General features: G+C 45.6%; 1 protein-coding gene across 1 annotated transcript in view; it reads left to right on the forward strand.

The window, feature by feature from the left end:
- The window catches only part of LOC146201928 (uncharacterized), a 32673-nt gene that overhangs the window by 6700 nt on the left and 3356 nt on the right, over positions 1–22617 (forward strand). The window contains exons 2-3 of the mRNA XM_084583682.1: positions 10375–10436; positions 15147–15224. Of these exons, the coding sequence (XP_084439808.1) occupies positions 10375–10436; positions 15147–15224 (140 nt within the window). The remainder of the gene's footprint in view (positions 1–10374; positions 10437–15146; positions 15225–22617) is intronic.

The following is a 22617-nucleotide window of genomic DNA, read 5'->3' on the forward strand; positions in this document are numbered from 1 at the left end:
TATACCTATGGAGACCGGAGCGGTCTTCTAATCCAAATGAGGTCTAAGCTACCGCCCGATTTTCGGGTTGTTCCGAGTGGAGAGGAGCAACTATTACAGCTTTTCGCTGAAAAATGTGGAGTAAGGCTCCAGTGTTGAAAGGCACCGTTGAGGTCACCGATCAGGAAAACCTTTCGCTGTTCTTTCGGCGCGGGACAAGCATGTCGAGTGAAGGGAAGGAGGAGGTCGGATGGTCTGGTGCGCATTAGTTGTTAAGGAACTAAAGGTATGTTGCATGGCCGCTCCATAATCAGTGTTCGAGGTTCCGAGCCGGGCAGTGCGGTGGGGGCGACGTACTCCGTTGTTGGCGTGTTCACGTGGAACTTATCACGTTGTGCAGTAGGTAGAACTTGCTGTATTTATGATGCGACCATAATGGGTATAATATTACTTATGTACCCCGGCGCCGATGCGTACTACTTGGTCGCGTGTGGAAGTCAAACGCCCAAGGAAAATTCTCGTGCGTTTCCTGGAGGACAGTGATGACTCGATGCGTATTAGTGCCATGTGCTGAAGTTGGACTTATGTTTTAACGCTGAGGCAAGCAAAATTCTATATCCATAACACTACAAAGGTTAAGCGGTGTGAATTGCGTTTCTCCATGCGATCTGCTTCCTCCAGAGTACCGATGCAAGCCGAGCTGCTTCAAGGATTCAGAAACGGGCCAATATGTTTCTTGCGCTTACGTGACAAGACCTAGACAGCGTTCGAAGAAGGATTGGAGTAGTTATTGTAACAGCTGGGGTGATATTTTCCGAGACGCTAATTGTCTACAAAAAAGGTGGAGGTTGTAGATACAGGTTGGGCTAGTTTCCAGCAATTCTGCTGGAAACTAGACCCATTTCGCGAGGTTTAGATTATTGTTATTGTCAGCAATTTTTGACAATGCAAGGCACAGTTCTGCGGCCTAACCGTACTCTTTCATGTGCGCCCAGAAGTCTTCATCTACCATCAGCCTCATGTTATATATTGGTGTGTCCCGGTTCTTTTATCGTTTATCCCAGTTGCGTCCTAGTGCAGTGTGAGCTGCACCTCTTGGAAGTTTAAAGGCGCTGTCCCAAGAAAACCAGTAGGAAACTAAAGAAATCATCATCTGCCGAACTATACCCACTGTAGGGTGAAGGCCTCTCCCATATTCCTCCAATTAACCCGGTCTTGTGCTAGCTGCATCCACTTGACCCTTGCGAACTTCTCAACCTCATCCGCCAACCTAACTTTCTGCCGCCCCCTGCTATGCTTTCCTTTTTTATGGAACCCACTTTGTTACCCTCAGCGACCATCTGTTATACTCTTTTCGCACTACATGTCTTGCCTATACCCATTTATTCTTGAGTTCCACTAGAATGTCAGTACCTTGAGTTATTTCTCTGACCCACTCTGCACGCTTCCTATCTCTTAACGTTATACCGCTACCTGATTTTGTTCTGTATCCCTCTGTATGGTCCTCAATTTAAGTAGAGCCCTTTTAGTTAGCCTCCACGTTTCAGTCCCATAAGTGAGTACAGGTACAATGCAACTGTTTTTCTCTTGAACAATACCGGTAAGCTGCTAGTAATAATTCGCGATTACTTGCCAAATGCCCTCCATTCCAATCTTATTCTCCTTGTTATTTGCCTTCCATCGTCCGGATCTGCGGTTACTACCTGTCCTAAGTAGACATATTCGCCTACAACTTCCAGTGCTTCGCTAACTAATGTAAAGTACTGTTCCTTCCTGAGGCTGTTGAACATTACCTTAGTCTTCTGCATAATAATTTTCAAGCCTGCCTTTCTGCTTTTCCTGTCTAGGTCATCAATCATTCTTTGCAGTTCATCCCCTGAGTTGCTTATCAACGCAATGTCATCAGCAAATCGCCGATTACTGAGGTATTCTTCCTCTACACTTATCCCTAACTGCTCTCATTACAAGTCTTTGAATACCTCTAATCAAGCTGTGAATAGTACTGGGGAGATCGTGTCTCCTTGACTAACATTGTTCTTTATAGGAATTTTGTTACTTTCTTTATGCAGAACTATGGTTGCTGTGCACCCTATATATATATATATATATATATATATATATATACATATATATCCTTTTCATGGATCACTGCCTTGTCGTGGCGGAGGGGCTTGCGAAACTCGATGAAGTCGTGAGCTCTGCAGTGTAGGGCCACCCAAGATAGACAGGTCACGGCAGAGAGTTCTGACAAAATGTGATTCACTAGAGAAGGTAATGGCAACCCACTCCAGTATTTCCTGCCAAGAAAACCCTTGGCCAGTCACAATACCATTAATGATATGGCGCCGGAAGATGAGCCCCCCAGGTTGGAAGGCGTCCCACATGTTACTAGGGATGAATAAACGGCGATTCCTAGTAGCTCCAGGACGAATGAAGCGGCTGAGCTAAAGCCAAAAGGACGCTCAGTTGTGGATGTGTCGGGAAGCGACCGGAAAGTCCGATGTTGCAAGGAGATATATCACATAGCAACAAGGAGTGTAAGATCTATGACGCAAGGTAAACTGAATGTCGTCAAGCAAGAAATGGACAGATTGAACATTGATATCTAGGGTATCAGCGAGCTCAAGTGGACCGGAATGGGAGAATTTAACTCCGGCGGCCATTATGTCTTCTATTGTGGGCACGAATCCAAGAGAAGGAATGGGGTCGCTCTCTTAGTAAACAGAAGAATGGGCAAAGCAGTGCTAGGGTACAACCCCAAAAACGACCGAATGATTTCACCTCGGATCCAAGGTCACCCTTTCAACATAACAGTTATCCAAGTCTATGCACCGACCACTACTGCTGAAGACGCTGACGTTGAGAGATTTTATGCGGACCTACAATGCCTTTTAGACCGCACCCCATCATCAGACGTCGTTTTTCTCATAGGAGACAGGAATGCTAAGGTCGGGAGTGAAGAAATATCCGGAATTAGAGGCAAGTTCGGTCTTGGCGAGCCAAATGAAGCTGGGCTGAGGCTTGTAGAGTTTTGTCAAGAAAACAACCTGACCATAGCGAATACTCATTTTCAACAGCACAAGAGGGGCCTGTACACATGGACTTCACCGGACGGTCTGTACAGGAATCAGATCAATTATATTCTTTGCCGGCACAGATGGAGAAGCGCTATACAAGCAGTAAAAACAAGGCCTGGAGCCGATTGTGGCACCGATCATCAGCTTCTTGTTGCCAAAATTAAGCTTCGATTGAGGAAAACGCAGAGAACTAGAAGGCCTTTCAGGTATGATCTGGATCAAATTCCATTAAAATATGCTGTGGAAGTGAGGAATCGATTTCAAGAATTAGATCAAGAAGACAGAGAGCCCGAAGAGATGTGGACTGATGTTCGTGATATAATACAAGAAGTTGCTACTAAGGTAGTTCCAAAGCAAAAGAAATGCAAGAAAGCAAACTGGTTATCTGAAGATTCTTTGCAAATAGCTGAGCAAAGGAGGATGGCAAAAGTTATGGGGGAAACAGAAAGATACAAGGTTCTCAATGCGGATTTTCAGAATATAGCAAGGAGAGATAAGAATGCCTTCCTGAACATAAAGGACAAACGTGATAAAGGACAAACGAGGAAAGGACCTCACTGAAGCCTCAGAGATAAAGAAGAGGTTACAGGAATACACAAAAGAACTGTACAAAAAGGACCCGAATGTGCAAACCCAACATAAGACGGTTGTGATTACTGATCTCGAGCCGGGCATCCTGAAGAGTGAAATTCAATGGGCCTTAGCCAGCCTTGCTAAGAACAAAGCTTTGCGGAATTGATGGCATTCCAGCTGAGTTGATTCAAAACCTCAACCATGACGCTGTTAACATTCTGCATACATTATGTCAGAAGATTTGGACAACCCTGCAGTGGCCACATGATTGGAGGAGGTCAGTTTACATCCCCATTCCAAATAAAGGCAGTGCCAAAGATTGTTCCAACTACCGCACGATCGCGCTTATTTCGCATGCTAGCAAGGTGATGTTGAAAATCCTCCAAGGTAGGCTGCAGCAGTATGTGAATCGGGAACTTCCGGTCGTGCAAGCTAGGTTTCGCAAGGGCAGAGGAACTAGAGACCAAATTGACAACCTTCGCTGGATCACGGAAAAAGCAAGAGAGTTCCAGAAACCCATCTACTTCTGCTTTATTGATTATGCGAAAGCGTTTGACTGCGTAGATCACAGCAGATTGTGGCAAGCTCTCCAAGAGATGGGAGTTCCAATTCACCTCATCTGTCTCCTCAGGAACCTGTATGAAGGACAAGAGGCCACAGTCAGAACTGGGCATGGTCTTACTGATTGGTTTCCGATTGAGAAAGGAGTGAGGCAAGGCTGCATACTGTCGCCCTGCCTATTTAACCTATATGCAGAGTGCATCGTGAGGAAGGCCGGTCTGGCTGGACGAGTCTTCAGCCGGAGTGAAGATTGCTGGAAAACGTATCAACAACTTAAGATATGCGGATGATACCACTTTAATGGCAGAAAGTGAAGTGGAACTCAAGAGACTTCTGATGCGTGTACAAGAAGAGAGTGAGAAGCCGGTCGTGCTTTGTATGGCAGTATTATAAGCATATGTGACGAAAGGGAGAATCCGGTCCCAGTTTCAGTGGTCGGACGCGATATACATGGCCAGCATGTCACTCAAGGTGCGGTTAAAACGTTCCGTCATGCCATTTGTCTGCAGATGGTAGGCCGAGGTAGGACGGTGGGCAATGCGGCACTGCTCAAGAAGGGCTTCAACGGTCTCGGAAAGAAAAACACGGCCACGGTTACTGAGCAATTCTTTAGGTGAACCGTGGCGCAGAACGAGATGGTGCAGGACGAACGACGCAACGTCCGGCGCCGACGCAGAAGGTAAAGATGATGTTTCTGCGTAGCGGGTAAGGTGGTCAACAGCCACGATAACCCAACGGTTACCAGCTGGAGTGACTGGTAATGGCCCGTAAAGATCAATACCCACACGGTCGAATGGCCGGCTGAGGTAGGGCAAGGGCTGCATCGGAACGATGGAGTGGCGTGAAAGGTTTTGGCGGCGTTGGCATTCCTGGCATGCGCGGACGTAATGACGCACGAAGCAGTACATACCCTGCCAGTAATAGCGGAGGCGAAGACGAGTGTAAGTTTTCAACACTCCGGCGTGGGCACATTGAGGATCGGCGTGAAAAGCGGCGCATATTTCCGAACGAAGGTGCCGAGGAATGACAAGGAGCCACTTGCGTCTGTCGGAAAGGTAATTTCGGCGGTAAAGCATGCCGTCGCGGATGACAAGATGACGAGCTTGGCGGCGAAGCGTTCGAGAAGCTGGGCGCAGAGAAGGTGTAGATAAAAGCGTGAGAAGAGAAGCGATCCAAGGATTTTGCCTTTGTTCATTGGGCATGTCGGCAATTTCTAGTAAAGATGAGTCACCTATGGTGATAGCTGTCGAGTCAGAGCCGCATTGAAGAGGTGACCTAGACAAGGCGTCAGCATCAGAATGCTTACGGCCAGACCGGTAGGTGACCTGAATGTCGTACTCTTGTAAGCGGAGGGCCCAACGAGCAAGACGGCCGGATGGGTCTTTAAGGGTGGACAACCAGCAAAGTGCGTGATGGTCGGTAACAACAGAAAAGGGACGACCGTAGAGATATGGGCGGAACTTTCCAATGGCTCAAATGATGGCCAAACACTCCTTTTCGGTTACAGAATAATTTTTTTCGGCATTTGTTAAGGTGAGGCTGGCATAAGCAACAACGTACTCTGGGTAGCCGGGCTTTCGTTGTGCAAGGACAGCGCCGAGACCTACACCGCTGGCATCAGTGTGAACTTCGGTAGGCGCCGCAGGGTCAAAATGGCGGAGAATCGGAGGCGACACTAGAAGGCGCCGAAGCGTCGGAAAGGCCTCATCACAGTCGGACATCCAAGATGAAAGAATTGCGTCACCGGCAAGGAGCTCAGTCAGCGGGGAGATGATCGAAGCGAAATTGCGGACGAAGCGACGAAAATACGAGCACAGCCCGATAAAACTACGCAGCTCATTTAGGGAAGTTGGACGTGGAAACTCAGCTACTGCGCTGAGTTTTGCAGGATCTGGACGAACACCGTCTTTCGAAACAACGTGTCCCAATATAGGAAACTGGCGAGCCCCGAAGCAGCACTTTTTCAAATTTAGTTGCAAGCTGGCATCAATCAAATAGTTCAGCACACGCTCGAGACGATCCAAATGTGACGTAAAATCTTTTGAAAACACGACAACATCGTCCAGGTAACAAAGACAGTCATGCCACTTGAGTCCGCACAGAATTGTGTCCATCATGCGCTCGAAGGTGGCCGGTGAGTTGCATAATCCAAACGGCATGACGTTAAATTCATAGAGACCGTCAGGTGTCACAAAAGCGGTTTTTGGTCGATCGTCAGCTGCCATGGGTATCTGCCAGTAGCCCGAGCGGAGATCCAGAGATGAAAAGAATTCGGCACCTTGAAGGCAATCAAGAGCGTCATCAATGCGTGGAAGGGGTACACGTCTTTTCGCGTTATCTTGTTCAATCGCCTGTAATCAACGCAGAAATGGATAGAGCCATCCTTTTTCCTCACGAGAACAACTGGAGAAGCCAAAGGGCTGTGCGAAGGCTGGATGACGCCACGCTGAAGCATGTCATAAATGTTCTCGGTGATAACTCGACGTTCTGCAGCCGATACGCGATATGGGCGCTGGCGTATCGGGGCGTGCGTACCGGTGTCGATGCAGTGAGTGACAATGGATGTAAGCCCAAAGATTTTTGAGGAAAGTCGAATGAGGAACGGAAGCGTTGAAGTAAGCTGACGAGCTCGTCGCGTTGATCTGCTGAAAGGCTGGCATCAAGACAGCCAGAAAAATCTGCCGAGGAGTTGTCGTTGTGTACAGAAGCAAGCAAGTCAATTGTACCGAGCTGAAGTGGGGCTGGGTCTTCTGAGACGGGATATGTCATAGCGTCATCAAAGGGCTCGACATGACCAAGACGTTCTCGACGAAGAAGCGTTGACGGACAAGACAACGGGTTAGAGACGTACATGGCGCTGTAGCCACCACAGAAGGTCAGAAGAGCGAAAGGCAGGACTAAGCAATGGCGACGATTAGCGGCAGGCGTCGGAGTGAAAAGAACAGTCGAATCAGAAAAGCAGGCGCAGGAAACGGGCACGAGGACGGTAGAGCAGGCGGGGATGTCAGTATCTTCGGCCACGGTTATCTTATCGACGTGGAGCGGTGTGTCGGACGAGGCAGCAGGTGAAAGCGGAGACAATTCGATGCTGGCTTGGGCACAATCAATAATCGATGATGACTGGTGAGAAAGTCGCAACCCAGAATTAGTTCGTCAGAGAAGTGAGACAGCACAAGAAATTCGGCGACGTACAAAACACCCTGAAAAACAATTCGAGCTGTGCACGCCGCAAGAGGTTATATGCGATGCGAGCTGGCAGTTCGGAGAAAAACTTTCGAAACAGGCGTCGTAACTTTACGAAGTCGGCGGCAAAAGGTTGGCACTTATAACAGACACAGCGGCGCCAGTGTCCACAAGCGCGAGAACTGCGACGCCATCAACAAACACTTCGATAGCGTTGTCCGGAGAAGACAGAGGACTTGCACAAGTAGAAGAAAACGCAGTTCTTGCCTCCGGAACTGCGGCCGTTAGTTTTCCTCCGGGCCAGCAGGAGAGCGACGGCGCAGCGGCGAGAGGGAACGACGGCGGGGAGACGGCGATCGACGAGAGGAGTGGGAGGAGCGGTCAGGATAAAATGAGTTGGTAGAAGTGCCAGCAGCGACAGGAGGAGGGGAATGTTCATAGTTTGAACTGTAGCTGGAACTGTACAGATGGGGGCCATTGCGGTACGGCTGCGCGCGCTGGCGACAAAGCCGGGCGACGTGGCCAGGAACGCCACATGAATAACAGACTGGGCGGTTGTCGGAGGTCCGCCATGGATTGTTGACCCGACGTCCAGGAAGCAGATAAGGGCGGGGCGGAGGTGGTGGTGGTGGTAACGGCGCAGAATACGCGACAGGGCACGGTGGTGGTCTGGCGGTGACAGCGGCGTACGTTAGCGGGGCTGTCACAGGCGTAAGTTGAGAGCTTGGCGGTAAAACTTCTGCAACTTGCTCCTGGATGGTGCGTCGAAGTGCAGGATCTAGCGATGGGGTGGTTGCAGCAGAAACAGGGAGGAGCGACAGTTTGCGAGCCACTTCCTCCCGTATAAAAGCCTTGATCTCGGGAAGGAGGAAAAGCGGTTCAGATGCGAGGCCGCATACTTTCGGAGGCGGGAATAGCCGATCGTTCATGACAGAACGTCGAGTAGAAGCTCGTTGCCTCCTGAGGACGTCGTAACATTTCACAAAGCTGAACCACTTCAACGACGGTTTGCGGGTTTCTGGCAGTCAACATATGAGACGCATTGTCGGAGATTCCCTTCAGGATTTTGGTGATTTTGTCAGCTTCAGACATAGATGGATTAACACGTTTGCAAAGATCCACAACGTCCTCTATGCAGCTGGTGAATGTTTCGTCAGCAAGCTGAGCGCGGGCTTCGAGGCGTTGTTCGGCGCGGAGTTTGCGCACGGCGGGGGGCCCGAACACCTCGGAAAAGCTTGTTTTAAAGGCCGACCAGGTGGGCAGGTTGGGTTCGTGGTTGCGAAACAATAAATTGGCCACATCTGTCAGGTAGAAGAGCCATAACAACAGCGCGACAGACTGGTTGAAGACAGACAGGTAGAAGAGGACGTTAGCTAACTTTGTGGTATCGTCCCACTTGTTGTATGCGCTTACGCGTTCATATGAGGATAGCCAGTCATCCACATCCTGGTCATCTGCGTCACTGAAAAAGTTGGGATCCCGTTGGCGAAGCCCACCAGAGCACAGGATGGTAGGCGGAGTGGTGGGAGCAGTCGAGCATGGTGTAGCGGTCTGGCTTGCTGCCTCAGTCATAGCGGATGGCGGAGCGAGAGTGCGACTGCGAAGCTCCATCATGAGAGGAGGGAACGAAGAGCAGCTTCTAGCAAATGTAAGAGTACGTTCAGTCTGAGGTCGGTGTTCTGGTCGAACGTTTCACTAGCGCGTCAGTCTGTTGCGTCTTCTTCTTTGTCAGCCGTCTTCTTCGTAGCACGCGCCTTTTCGACATATGCTTGTCGTCTTTGTCACCGTCGACAGTCACCGAGCGTTGGTGTGACACTACAATATATATATATATATATATATATATATATATATATATATATATATATATATATATATATATATATGTATTTTTCGTAATCAATGAATGCTATGTATAAGGGCTTGTTATATTCCGAGCATTTTCTATCACCTGGTTGATGGTATGTATATGATCGATAGTAGAGTAGAGTAGAGTGCTGAAGAAATAAAGCCCCTTTAACATTAGCCGGCGCGTGATCTTGTGTTCTGCGCATGCGCGATGGTGGAGTGCATCAACTCCCGGTTCTTGCCTGCCTGCAGGCTCGTCTTCAATTGTGACTCGAAACAATTATTCAATGAAACCTAAAATGCTGCAATGGAAATTTGGGATTTTATTGTATATTTATCTGTTCGCACAAATATCCTCGCACTTTCGCACATTCACAGAAAGAAATAGCGTGCCAGCGTATGTCCCGAATGAACACATGAGTCACTGCACCCATTATGCGGTCGTCACAGTGTGATGTCACGCACCACATAATAGGCGCATAATAAATAAACATAGAACGATAAAATAGCACACGGCCGCGAACATGATTCGAACCCACAACGACACGCGCAGGTCAGCCCTCCTGGAAGTTGTACTAACGCACTTAGCCATCGCCGAAGCTTGTCATCACGCTTTCTCTCACCGTTTTTCGCCGTTTTCTGCGCGCGTAAGTAAGGCAACATCACGCAGACACTTGCACGTGTAAGCCAAAATTTGAAAGCGTGTCCACATCCGCTTGCACAGTGGTGCCGTGCTGCAGGCGCTAACGACTTTTCAGACTATCCAATGTTGTTGCTGTGGGAAACAGAAGGGATAGAGGTCAAAGCATGCGGTTTGGGCTCCGGACTTTCTACCCCTCCCCAGATCCGGTGCCTTCTGGCACTTCAAACATTTCAGCAGCAAACGACAATCAGCCCACGCAGATCAATGTGTTCAAGACCTGTCTTTCATTTTTTCCTTTTTGTTCCCCGTAATCCTGCATTACTGCGCAAGACTATTTTATGTTTTTGTCGATTTGCGACCCGCTTTCCTCCATGGTGTTCACCCTTTGAGGATATTTCAAAGAAATAAGCAAGCTGCCTCAACAGCCCCTGCTCCCTATTCGGGGAAAATTAATAATAATCGGGGCAAGGTGGATCAGTGGTGGCTCACATCAGAGAATTTTTCTTGCAGTCTTGCCTGACGAGTTCAGGATCGCTTCACTGGAATGCCTGTGGAAACATACCAACCGCCACGTAAGTAAGCCGTGTGTTAGATGTGCCTATAAGCAGCGTTACGTATACGCCACTATGGCGCAAGCTTGTCTTGTACCTACTGGGCTGCAGTTTTAAACAAGCATAAAGTTCTACGAAATGCAGTCGACAGCCTGTTATCCCATTGTTTCGTTTTTGAACTTGTGTGTGTTCTTTATTTGTGAGCTGTTTGTGCGAATTTAATAAAACATTTTCAGCTGTTTGTGCTTTAAGAATTGCCTAATACTGTATCTTTGTAGAGCTGCTTTATTTCTTGTCATCATCATTTTGTCGATATTATGAATGTAATGCCCACCTGCTATGGTCTCAACTAGAGACTGGCAGTATTGCAAATAAATAAATAAATCATTTGGCACTTCTTTAACGGAAGGTAAACAGAGTCTGATTGTGACCGAACGGACATCTTTAAAGCATAAAAGGCACCCATTTGAATTCAATGAAGCAGCAATCGCTATCGCGTAATTTCGAGGGACAAATACTGCAATATTGCAGTACAACTGCACGAGCACAAATTGTAAGAATATATGAGACCAGTGAAAATGGCCGGTGACCTCTTAAAATAAATCTATGGCTCAGCATAGGAGCCTCATCCATGGATTGAGCCGTGTATAGCTACCTCCGTTTTAAAGGGGATGTATGCAGAACACTTTTCCTTTCCGATTCATTCTTTCTTGCTTCTTTCTGTTCATTATAAAAATAGAATATAAAAAGAATATGCTAGAAAAACATGTGTGTGCTCTGTATGCTTTTTTTTAACTCCATGGGAGGCGAGTTCGAATGGGAGAGCCACTGATCTTTCTTGCACGTTATGTGCAAACTTTTGGATGCGGAAAGACATTCTCGAGTAGCGTAAGGAGTCACCTAAGATATACGCTCCTTTAAAAACGTGCTAATTCTAATATCTGACTCGTGTTCTTTTATTATTTTTGCGCAAATTGCTAAACTCAGTGCTCTGTGGAGTCAAGAAGTGGTTATATACATCGCCAATACTCTTGTAGCCAGAAGACATCCCAGAACCCAAATGCGTGCAATGGATTTCTGAAATGCGTTTAAGGTCACCTTACGGGCAATGACGTATTATTGGATTTTTACATTATAATGGCGGGGATCATTTTTACGTAAGCAGCAAATACTGCCGGCACAGGTTGTATATTACAACGCGCAGATGCCCAAAACCGAAAGCCTAGTTTGTCATGATAACCTGTTTGTCCATCGAAATATACTAGTTGTGGTTATTTGTGGTGTCTAACGTCCCAAAGCGACTCAGGCTATGAAAGACGCGGTAGTGGAGGGTTCCGGAAATTTAGACCACCTGGGGTCTGGGCACTGACTACAGTACACGGGAGGCTTACTTTTCGCCTCCACCCAAAAGCGGCCGACGCGGCCGAAATTAGATCCCGTATCCTTGGTCATAGCAGTCGAGTACTCAAATCACTGCACCACCACGACGGGAAATTGAAACGTATTGTCAGCAGCAGTATATATAGGAACGCATTGTAAAAGATATCTATTGCGCCACGGTTAGGGATATGAGGATTAATAAACGAATTTAGTGATTGAAAATTCTCGCATGTGGTAGACAGAACAATTTCTTGTTCAGATAAGGCCGCGTCGGCCTCAGTTTGATGAATGCAGTGGTATGCGATATCAACAAAGGTTGTAGAGCCCCAAGCGGTCTGAACTTATCCGGAGGAATCCACAATGGCGTCTCATAGCCCACGTGCACCCTAGGGCTTTAAGCAGCACATATTGCATCATACCTTTAATGAACGCTGATGTAAGCATAGCACCTTCTATTCACGACAGTGGTTGTGTTGTGACCATCTGGGAACGTTGACAACCCCTCGTGAGAATATATGTTGTCGTTGCCATGCTGCTGCCTGTGACCTCTCACAAAATTTTATTGCATTTTTCGTCCTAAGAGGAGGAGGTGAAAGATGAGAAGGAAATGCAGGGAAGTTAACCCGTAAAAGCAACCGGTTTGCTACCCTGCACTGAGGGAAAGGGGTGAGCGGCTATAAAAGTTGTGAGAGAGGGATGGTTGAAGTTAGTACAGTCACATCACAGACATGCCACATCACATCACGTCTCAGTCATATCACTTAACATAACAGCAAGCTCATAGTCTTTCGATTAGGTACGTGCTTTTCATTAGGCGGAGCAGTGCCTGGGAGGCCTTCAACGCAGACAATCGCCGTGGCCAGGGACCTAAAATCTTAATTTCAGTCAATGGGCGTCCATCTAGATGCTCCAGCGTACGACATAGACACTGTCTTTTCTCACTGTATATGGGGCACTCACAACGAATGTGGCTTATAGACTCGTCGCACCCACAGTTTGTACATGCAGGGCTGTTTGCCATGCATATCGTAAAAGAATACAAGTTTGTGAATGCTACACCAACCCACAGGCGGCACAGTAAAGTTTCTTCGCGTCGGGGTAGGCCAGGTGGAAGTCGGAGCTTCAGGTCAGGGTCCAGGGATTTTAAGCGGCAGTTCGCAAACTGGCCAGAATTCCACAAGGAGAGCGTGTGTTCACGCGCAAGTGCGCGAAGCCTGCCCGTTGCGTCTGACCTGGAAAAGAGAATCAACACACAATCGCCGTCTTGGTGGGCTGTTCGTGCGACCTTGTCCGCCCGAAGATTGCCCGCTATGCCGCTGTGTCCTGTAAGCCATTGGAAGATGATGTCATGTCCTCCATTAATTGCACAGTGATGAATTTGTCGTATTTCCACAACGAGTTCTCCATGTGCTCCACGACGAAGAGCCGCTTTTAAGGCTTGCAGAGCTGCTTTTGAATCTGTGAAAATAGACCACCGCTGAGGGCTCTGCTGACTGATATGCCTAATTGCGACACGAAGAGCGGTTAGCTCTGCAGCTTTGAAGAAGTCTGGCGAATTGTCCTTTTATTTCTGTATTAATTGAGGGCATGACTATCGAGCCTGAAGAACTCACGGCTTTCACTGAACCATTGGTGTAGACGTGCAAACGATTTGCATGGTGCTCATAGAAGTATTCAAGAGTGATTTGCTGTAGTTCTATCGGCGATAACTCGACCTTCTTCCTGATGCCGGGTATTGAAAGAAGCACGTGTGGTTTCTGAAGGCTCCATAGGGGAGAGGACGGTCTAGATCCGGGTGTAAACTGGGACGGCAAAATCGCGCAATGCGCATTAACGGTCTCTGTAAACGATGTACGAGGCCTGGTAATAGGAAGACTGGTCAAATGAAGACAGGGAAGCCGGGAGATGTGTCGGAAATGTGCCCTCAGGGAGCCAACTGTTAGGTAGGTAGATGTGGGATGCTCCTGTGTAATTAAAATGGTAGCAGCCGTAGAGGCACATTTCGGTAAGATCATTTCATTCCTGTGATTATTCTAGAAGTCTTCTTCCTTAGACCATGGTTAAACGATTGCGGGAATGCGGCTTAAAACTGAAAAAACTGTCTATCTTCGCTTCTCTCGTCAAAAAGCTCCATTATCCTTTATTTACACGTTAGGTTCGTCGCCTTTGCAGGAACAAACCAATTAAAAATACTTGGGTGTCACAATTGCTAACAATTTATCATGCAATTGACACATTAATAATATCTGTTCTTCAGCCTTGCGTAAATTATATTTTTGTGGCACAAACTTCAAAGTGCTCCACCTAACGTAAACTTACTTGCCTATTATTCCTTAATTAGACCTAAACTTGAATATGCGTGTAAATTTTGGAACCCGTTTACTAAACAAAATATTAAATGTCTCGAAAGGATACACAGAAATGCAGTACGATTTATCTATTCCAAATTCTCTCGATACGACTCTCCCTCAGAAATAATGCGTGATAATGACATTGAACACTTAAACATACAAGGAAAAACTTACGATTGCGATTACTTTCCATGCTTTGTAAAGAAAATTTTACCTTTGACTCTTCCTCTCTCCTGCCTCTTTCAACATCTAGGCTTACTCGACACCATCATTCGAATTCACGAACACCTTATTTTGCACGAAAGGATGTATTCAAATTTTTTTCCCCGAACTATTGCAGATTGGAATGACTGGTTGTTGCCTGTTTCCACTGATTGATGTATTGTTCATTTGTAATATTGTTGTATTTTACCACCCTGCTTGGACCTGAGCAAGGTCTGCAGTATCTAATAAATAAAAATAAAACTTATTATTGTTCTTCTTCGAAGCACTTTTTCTGTCTGCTACCTGATAGCTCTAGTACAGAAGACCAATCCGTAAGACACGTGTTTTAGAGAACAGCCTTTATTCACCCTTTCAGTGGTGGAGCCCCGTCGCCGTTGGTGCCGTTGCCATTGTAACCGAGCGAAAGGGAGTCACGCGCAACAAGAGAGTCACGAGCCAAGGACATTTGCACAGGGGAACAGAAAGAAGAGCCACGAGCTCCGCGCCGCTCGCTCATAGCTGTCTGTTCTTCTGAGAAATTCTTTCCGCTCGCCCGTGGCTCCTTCCTCTTCTTTTGATAAATTCTCTATGGCTCGTCAGAAAAAATAGAGTGATTTGTAACCGCACATACATGCATACAAGCATCTCTCAAATCCATTGCCTCAGTATATGGCTACACTCAAATTTCGCATTCGGGAGTATCGTAATCGTCCTTAGAATTTTTATAATCGCTTTGCACAAAAAACAACCAAATTATTTTCAACTGAAAACACTCCTGTGATTTTTCCCCCTGCAGGTTCAAGAACTCATAGTCCAAATATTGACTGAACGACAATGGGGAGTCACGCAATTTGCTAATGGACTGTGCAATCCGGTTAGTATATTAACCTTACTCTATCAGTTTTACTTACTAGTTGATGCTACAAAATGGTACAGCACATGGTGTGTGTGCATTTTCAAAAACCTATAGCAGAACAAGCTCGTGTCTTGTCCCGAAAAGCACGCACGGCAATATTAAAAACATGTGGCATGGTGTAACGCCGCCACCTTACAAATCTTAATGCGGGACATTTAGCTTGCTCCATGGTCCTCGGTATTGTCCAGTTCTGTCAAATGGCAACACAGGTTCCCACGCTCAATAGGAGCACTTTACTGTGCCATGAAAAAGAGGGACATGAAGGAAAGAAAGTCGGGGTAACCAGACAAAATGAGCTATTGTGTCACCGTAAGCACGGGTAAGGGAGATAAAGATTACGGAGCAGACTAGAGAAGGAGAGTCATGCACGATGCGTCTGTGGGTGGCGTAAGTGGACAGTATTTCGAATACGTGTCCTGAGATTGAAAATTCAGATGAATGACAAAAATTCCGAAATGACTCAGGCTCGAAGCCAGCATCAGTCAAACGTTCAGGGTTCTCAAACGAATAGTCAACAAGCACAGCGACATGAGGGAGGCCAATCTTCTTAGACTAAGCGCAGTCTTTCGTGATTAGCAAAACTGTATACGCAATTCAAGAGATACCGGTCGACGGCTAAGGGAAAATGGTCGGGAGTCTCTCTCTCTCTCTCTCTCTCTCTCTCTCTATATATATATATATATATATATATATATATATATATATATATATATCCATCGGCTCCTCCGCTCTCAATAACACAAGCGTTATCGCCGCCTCACGCGCTGTGCAGTATTGGCACAGCCTTCTCTAGCAATAACCTTGCACGTGCGTTCACTGAAAAAGAAATATTGCTGTCGACAAAAAAATGAGCTTGACAGGGGTTAGTGGAATAGGAACCGTCTGCCGAATTGTCTACACAACGCCAAACGATCAAATGAGTTGGTCTGTAGCTGGTCAAGTTCGTGGTGCCAGAACATGATGAAAGAACTGCAAAACAGAACAAGGGGTGAAACACACAGGACGCTAATTCAACGATTATTTCCCTAAAGGAAGTGTACGCTGTTGATATAGATTTTTATACATTTTTGACTATGCGCATGTGGGTACAACAAGTGTGTGTACTTATATATATACTCTTCCGTTCTTCGAATAAATTCAGTTGTCAGTTCTGCGCCCTCATTGTCCACTTCTCCTCTTTGTCTCGTCTTTTTGCGCAATATACATTACTGTCCATCATGGTTCACCAACTCGCCCAATCAGCCGTTCTTCTACGGAAGTGTACGCACCTAATTGTGGGGGGCGGGTTTTATGCTTTGTAATAATGTCTAAGTATTGCTGTACACGAATTACTACGAGCTATTTGCTTACGACCACTGAATAATTTATAATCGAATTTATTTTCTCACATGTTTCGATTTCGGTTTCAACAGCGGAGTGAAGGCTGGGACGTCAAAGTGAAGTCTAGGCCGCATGAGGGGTGGAAAAGCTGCGATATATTTGCTAACTCGCCGTTTCATTTTCCCATAACGGTAAAGACATCCTGGCTCGAAAATGTGAATCGAAAAAAGTGAAGAAGCAGCAATTATATCATTGTTTTTTCATCTCTCGCGTCACCTAAACTCCACTTTGACTTCATAGCCATCACTCGGCTATTGAAACCAAAACAGAGACTGGTAAAGAAAAAAATGCGATAATAAACTATGCAGCGCTCGTAACGGGAACCCACGCGAGATTCATGTGCAGTTACGTATCATTAACAAGAAGAAATTCAACCAAAATTTGGTGTTTACGCTCCTTTAAAAATGGATTTGGTATTTTACAGCCGCTATTAATTATTCCTGGTAAGCAATGATAATTTAATCACAAACATAACGTATGTTGCTGTTTTTTTTTTTTGCATTAGGCTGCCTTCATAAATCATTGGTGAATTTTCTCATTACCTTTTCCGATAAGGGAAGAAACTACAACATCGTACGTAAAATCAACACTGTAACACGAACGGCCAAGGGGTTAACTAAGCCTGATGCTCCCCTCTTACGCTTGCGGCACTCTTGAAGATATAGCTCAGCAGCGTATACCTTGTTGCTGCATGGTTCAAAGCTGCACCTACAAGCCCAACCAGCGAACCTGCTGAACTTAGCGCTCATGCTGCTTGTCTCTCTTTCTGCGTGCTGCGCTAGAGTTTCATCTTTAGCATATCTGTCGGGCGATTACGTTAGATTTGACCGCGAAGCCTAGTGGTTATGTGTTCTGCCCTATTTAGGACTTGATTTTACTACTACCGACATTTCCCACACTTAAAAGCATGTCGAATATTGGCCTCTAACTCTGGCTGACCCGCTGCCAGTTGACGTGCCGACGAAGGTGCTGCGCGTCCCGCGCGACCTTAAATCTGAACCGCAAAGACCAAGCAGCTACGGGCGTGTGAGAAGCGCTCGTGCTGCGTGTTGTGCTTCAATGCATGACGTAATGGCCGTCGTGAATAAGCTCTCTATAACAGCTTTTTTCAGACAGAGTAGAGTGCCTCAGCACGGGTCATGGCGCATGAAGACAGATTGCAAATTACGAGCGCTGCGACGGAGAACAACAACGAGAGAGTAATGACAAGGACAGGCGCTACTATCAACTGAACGTTTATTCAAAGAACACAGATTAAATACTCGCAGAAGACAACCAAAGGCACATGCGCTTCACAGATTTTTCCTAGGTATCCAGATAAACAATCTCACATTCTTGGATGCTTACAGATGGTGAGCTCACGCACGTGTCACTGTTCTTATGGATGTGATATGACTCTGACAGTTCTCTAGTCATTTGATCTTTGTGTCTAAACTTAATCTTGGTTTTGTTAAAAAGCGGTAGGCATTTCTTCCTACCAGGCACATTTGACCCACTAGGTTTATTCAAATGACAGTCCCTGTAATGAAGGGCCAAATTGGATGAGGGGGCACTATTCAAAGAAGTGTTATGCTGGCGCAGGCGCGTATTAATACATTTGCCGGTTTGCCCTATATAATTTTTCCCACATTTAAAAGGTACTTCATACACAACCCCTTCTTCACATGCGACAAAACGCGAATCATGGTCCACTTGGCACGCACCTTTTCTTGTTCTACTTTTTTGTTTCTGATCTCTAGCCCTTCTGTCAACAACCGCACAAATTTTGCCCAGCTTATTAGGAACCGAAAATAACACTTTAACTCCATATCTACTGCCGATTTGCTTAAGCCTGTGGGATAACCGATGGATATACGGGATCACTGCATACTTCTTTCGATCGCTATTGATATGGACTTGTGTATCTTCTCTACCAAAAGCCTTAATCTTCTTTATGATTTTATTGCTAGCTAGAATTATCACATCCATCGGGAAGCCCGCTAACCTTAACCTTTGGACCTGTTGTTTGAAACTACTATCTATGGCGTGAACACATGATTTTGTAACAGCAGAACTTAAACAAGACACTGCAATGCCACATTTTACTATCTTCGAATGACCTGAATGGTAACTAAGCAAGGGCTTCTCTGACCGCTGTAAAAAAGACCAACAAACATGATCCAACTTTTTTTCCAATCCTATATCCAAAAATTGAAGCTGATTTCCCTCCGGTAATTCAAACGTAAATTCCAATCCATACCCACAGTCTACAAATGTTTTTAAAACCATTTCCACTTGACTATTGAACTCCTGAGCTTCAACAAAAACCAGATAATCGTCTACATATCGGAAGACTTTTTTTACATAGTTACCTAATCTGTCATTAATGGATCTGTCCACGTAAGAAAGAAATATGTTGCTAAGAACTGGAGCCACTTTTGAGCCAATGCACACCCCAGATTTTTGTATAAATAGTCTGCCCTCCCATTCAACAAATGTGGATGTAAGATAAAAAGACAGAAGCTCTAAAAAGGAGCCAACCGATACACCGCACTTTGAAATGAATGCCCCCTCATCATTTTCCTCTTCTATACATTTTTTAACACACTGGAGGAGCCTACTATGCGATAATGAATAGAATAAACCCTGCACATCAATACTGAACATGCCACACACACCAGGATTACTGCATTTCAAAAATTCTACAACTGCCACTGAATTAGGAACGAGAAATGGATCTACTACGGAAAGCGAACATAAATTACTTTGCAAAAAACTTGAGACAACATGTTGCCAGGTTCCCCGTTCAGTAACAATGGAACGAAAGGGAATGTCAATTTTATGTGTTTTAGCAGAAAAAAATACTTCTAAAAAATTTCCCTTCGTCTTTTTAATGGAGGTGTGCAATCTGTCTAAATTCATTTCTCCTAATAGCCTTAACGCCTCAGTTTTTTGTTTCACGGCACTGGTGCGCACAGGCTTAAAATTATTGGTGATGGAATCCATAGCCTTCGCACGGAAAAGATTCTCTGGGAGCGTAACAAAATAACCTTCTTTATCCGAAACAACCACACGCATTTTTGCGGACGTCAGGAATTCGATCAATGGAGCATAGCCCCACCTTCTGATAGGCCCTCCGTCACACTTCTTGAGGGCATCAACACATTCTACAACGCACCTGGGTTGATCTTCTTTCCGGGCTTGACGCGCAATAGTCCTACCAAGAGAAAGTTTTTCTTCTTTTCCCAACGAAGGCTGCACACCGAATTTCGGACCCAACTTGAGGATTTCCTGAAACTTCTTTGGCACCGGCTGATCGCCCAAAACCAAGAGCTTTCCTTCAGAGCCCGGAGACGTTCCTTTGGAGGGTAACCAGGGACGGGCGGAGTACCAAAGGAAGTCAGTGTGCTTCTTCGCTTGTTCGCACCACGCACGGAAGTTCCGCACACGGAGCCTGTTCTTCTCACACGCCACCCAGAGGCAGTCCTTGTAGTAACGATGCTGTCGCCACCACTCCGAAGCCACAATCCTGCAGATCCTGCGATTGTGCCCAGTGGACGGGAGCAAACCACCACACAACACCTGGACCTCAACGGGGCAAAGAGCACGTCTAGCATGCCACGAAGCTAACCGAGCCTTGAAGGCACAAACTGCGATTAGAGAAGCCAGTGCAGCCTGGTTGTCAAAAGGAGCGGGATTAGGACATAAAACAGAGCTCATTGTACTAGAAATAAATTGCAGTAATACGGAAAGTTGAGCTAGTTGGTACATGATTGGTACATGTTGCTGGGCAAAATTTGTGCGGTTGTTGACAGAAGGGCTAGAGATCAGAAACAAAAAAGTAGAACAAGAAAAGGTGCGTGCCAAGTGGACCATGATTCGCGTTTTGTCGCATGTGAAGAAGGGGTTGTGTATGAAGTACCTTTTAAATGTGGGAAAAATTATACAGGGCAAACCGGCAAATGTATTAATACGCGCCTGCGCCAGCATAACACTTCTTTGAATAGTGCCCCCTCATCCAATTTGGCCCTTCATTACAGGGACTGTCATTTGAATAAACCTAGTGGGTCAAATGTGCCTGGTAGGAAGAAATGCCTACCGCTTTTTAACAAAACCAAGATTAAGTTTAGACACAAAGATCAAATGACTAGAGAACTGTCAGAGTCATATCACATCCATAAGAACAGTGACACGTGCGTGAGCTCACCATCTGTAAGCATCCAAGAATGTGAGATTGTTTATCTGGATACCTAGGAAAAATCTGTGAAGCGCATGTGCCTTTGGTTGTCTTCTGCGAGTATTTAATCTGTGCTCTTCGAATAAACGTTCAGTTGATAGTAGCGCCTGTCCTTGTCATTACTCTCTCGTTGTTGTTCTCCGTCGCAGCGCTCGTAATTTGCAATCATGTACCAACTAGCTCAACTTTCCGTATTACTGCTATGAAGACAGAGTAGCACTAACTCTCCACTACCTAAAATCATTAGTAGTGTCCTTTTATCACCCTTTCGCTGGGTAGCTAGACTATTTTTGTGTTGAAATCAATATTAGCTTTGAAGCATTCTTTAAGCGCAGAAAGAAAAAGCTTTTTGAGACCATAAAAAAGCATTTTTTCAAGCTTATTCTTTAACTGCTGCCCTAGACTTTATTTGATTGACTTTGCAGTAGTGATGTACAGCAACTAAGAAACCTTCGCAGTTACATCTCTAGGTTTTTATTTAGGATGTATTACATATTTGACGCCTAATTTGTTTTTTAAAGCTGTGGTCATTAAAAACTATTCACTGATGCGTAGTCGGAGGCAGCGTTTCTAGAACCCGCTGTATGGGAATGCATTGATGTGGTATGTATTTCTACTGATTGTTGTTGTAACGACCAGACCCCATCGCTACTTCGTTCCTGCATAGCGTTGAAGGAAGAAGCTGTTTTTTCTAATAATTGGCCAGTATGTTGCTGAACCATCCCACGCCTCAGTGAAATTTTCCAACACAGTTGTTTCGAGGGCATTTCGCGCATATTTAAGAGACCATTTGTGTGTCATGTTAAAGAAACGTTAAAAAATGACATTGAAGACGTTTAACATTTTACCAAAGTACTAGTTTGTATGCGCAGTCAACTTAATACTTCGCAAATCAATGAGTACCTGAACAAAATGAAGCAAATCAGACTACTTTGGGGTTCTTTTCTCTATAGTCACGCATTCTAACAAAACTTTTCGTAGCGATTATCCTTTCTGTCCTCATCCATTCTACCAACATTTTGCAGCCGGGCGACAAATCGTTCCGTGGGAATATATTTCAAAATATGCCATTTCGACAGCCTCAGTTAAGACAATTTCTCCGAGAAACACTGCATATATGCGACGTCACATACATGAATCCCAAGTTATTGCTCTCTATCTGTTAAAGTAGTTTATGGTTTCCAATAGGCCGCATTAGTATTTTATGAATTGCATCGTCATTTCGAGGCAATATTTAAGTCATTAAACACGTGTACGAGCTTTTTCTAAATAATATATGTGGCATCATTGACTCTCAAGCAGACCATCGTTTCTGGCTAAAACCGAGTTTCGGTTTCGATTTTCTGTTTTTGCATAAATAGTTCTTTTTGCTATTTCTAAAAACAGTTTGTTGTGTCGGAGACCGGGCACGCCAAAGGACACGACGTGGTCATTGACTAAAAATGAAGGAGAAGCCACCGGAGTCGCCCTTTCAACAAAAACTCGATGCCAATTTTAATCAGCATTTCACCAGAGCTCAGAAGCCAGAAATACATCATGAGGGGGATGTCCAATGTCATCCATCTTAAATCCGAAACTCGATCATCACACATATTGGACAGGGTTCAGCAAAGATAGTAAATTAAGGAGCGGAGGTAACGAGGATGGTTTACTATCCCCGTCACTTTGGCTCTTTGGTCTTTGCGGAATAAACGTTCAGTGGTTAGTCAGCTCAGTGTGGTCGCCTCTTCCTTGCACTCTCTGTACGTGTTGCTT

This window comes from Amblyomma maculatum, chromosome 1 (assembly GCF_055883805.1).
Source record: "Amblyomma maculatum isolate TAMU_Amacu chromosome 1, ASM5588380v1, whole genome shotgun sequence".
NCBI lineage: Eukaryota > Metazoa > Arthropoda > Arachnida > Ixodida > Ixodidae > Amblyomma > Amblyomma maculatum.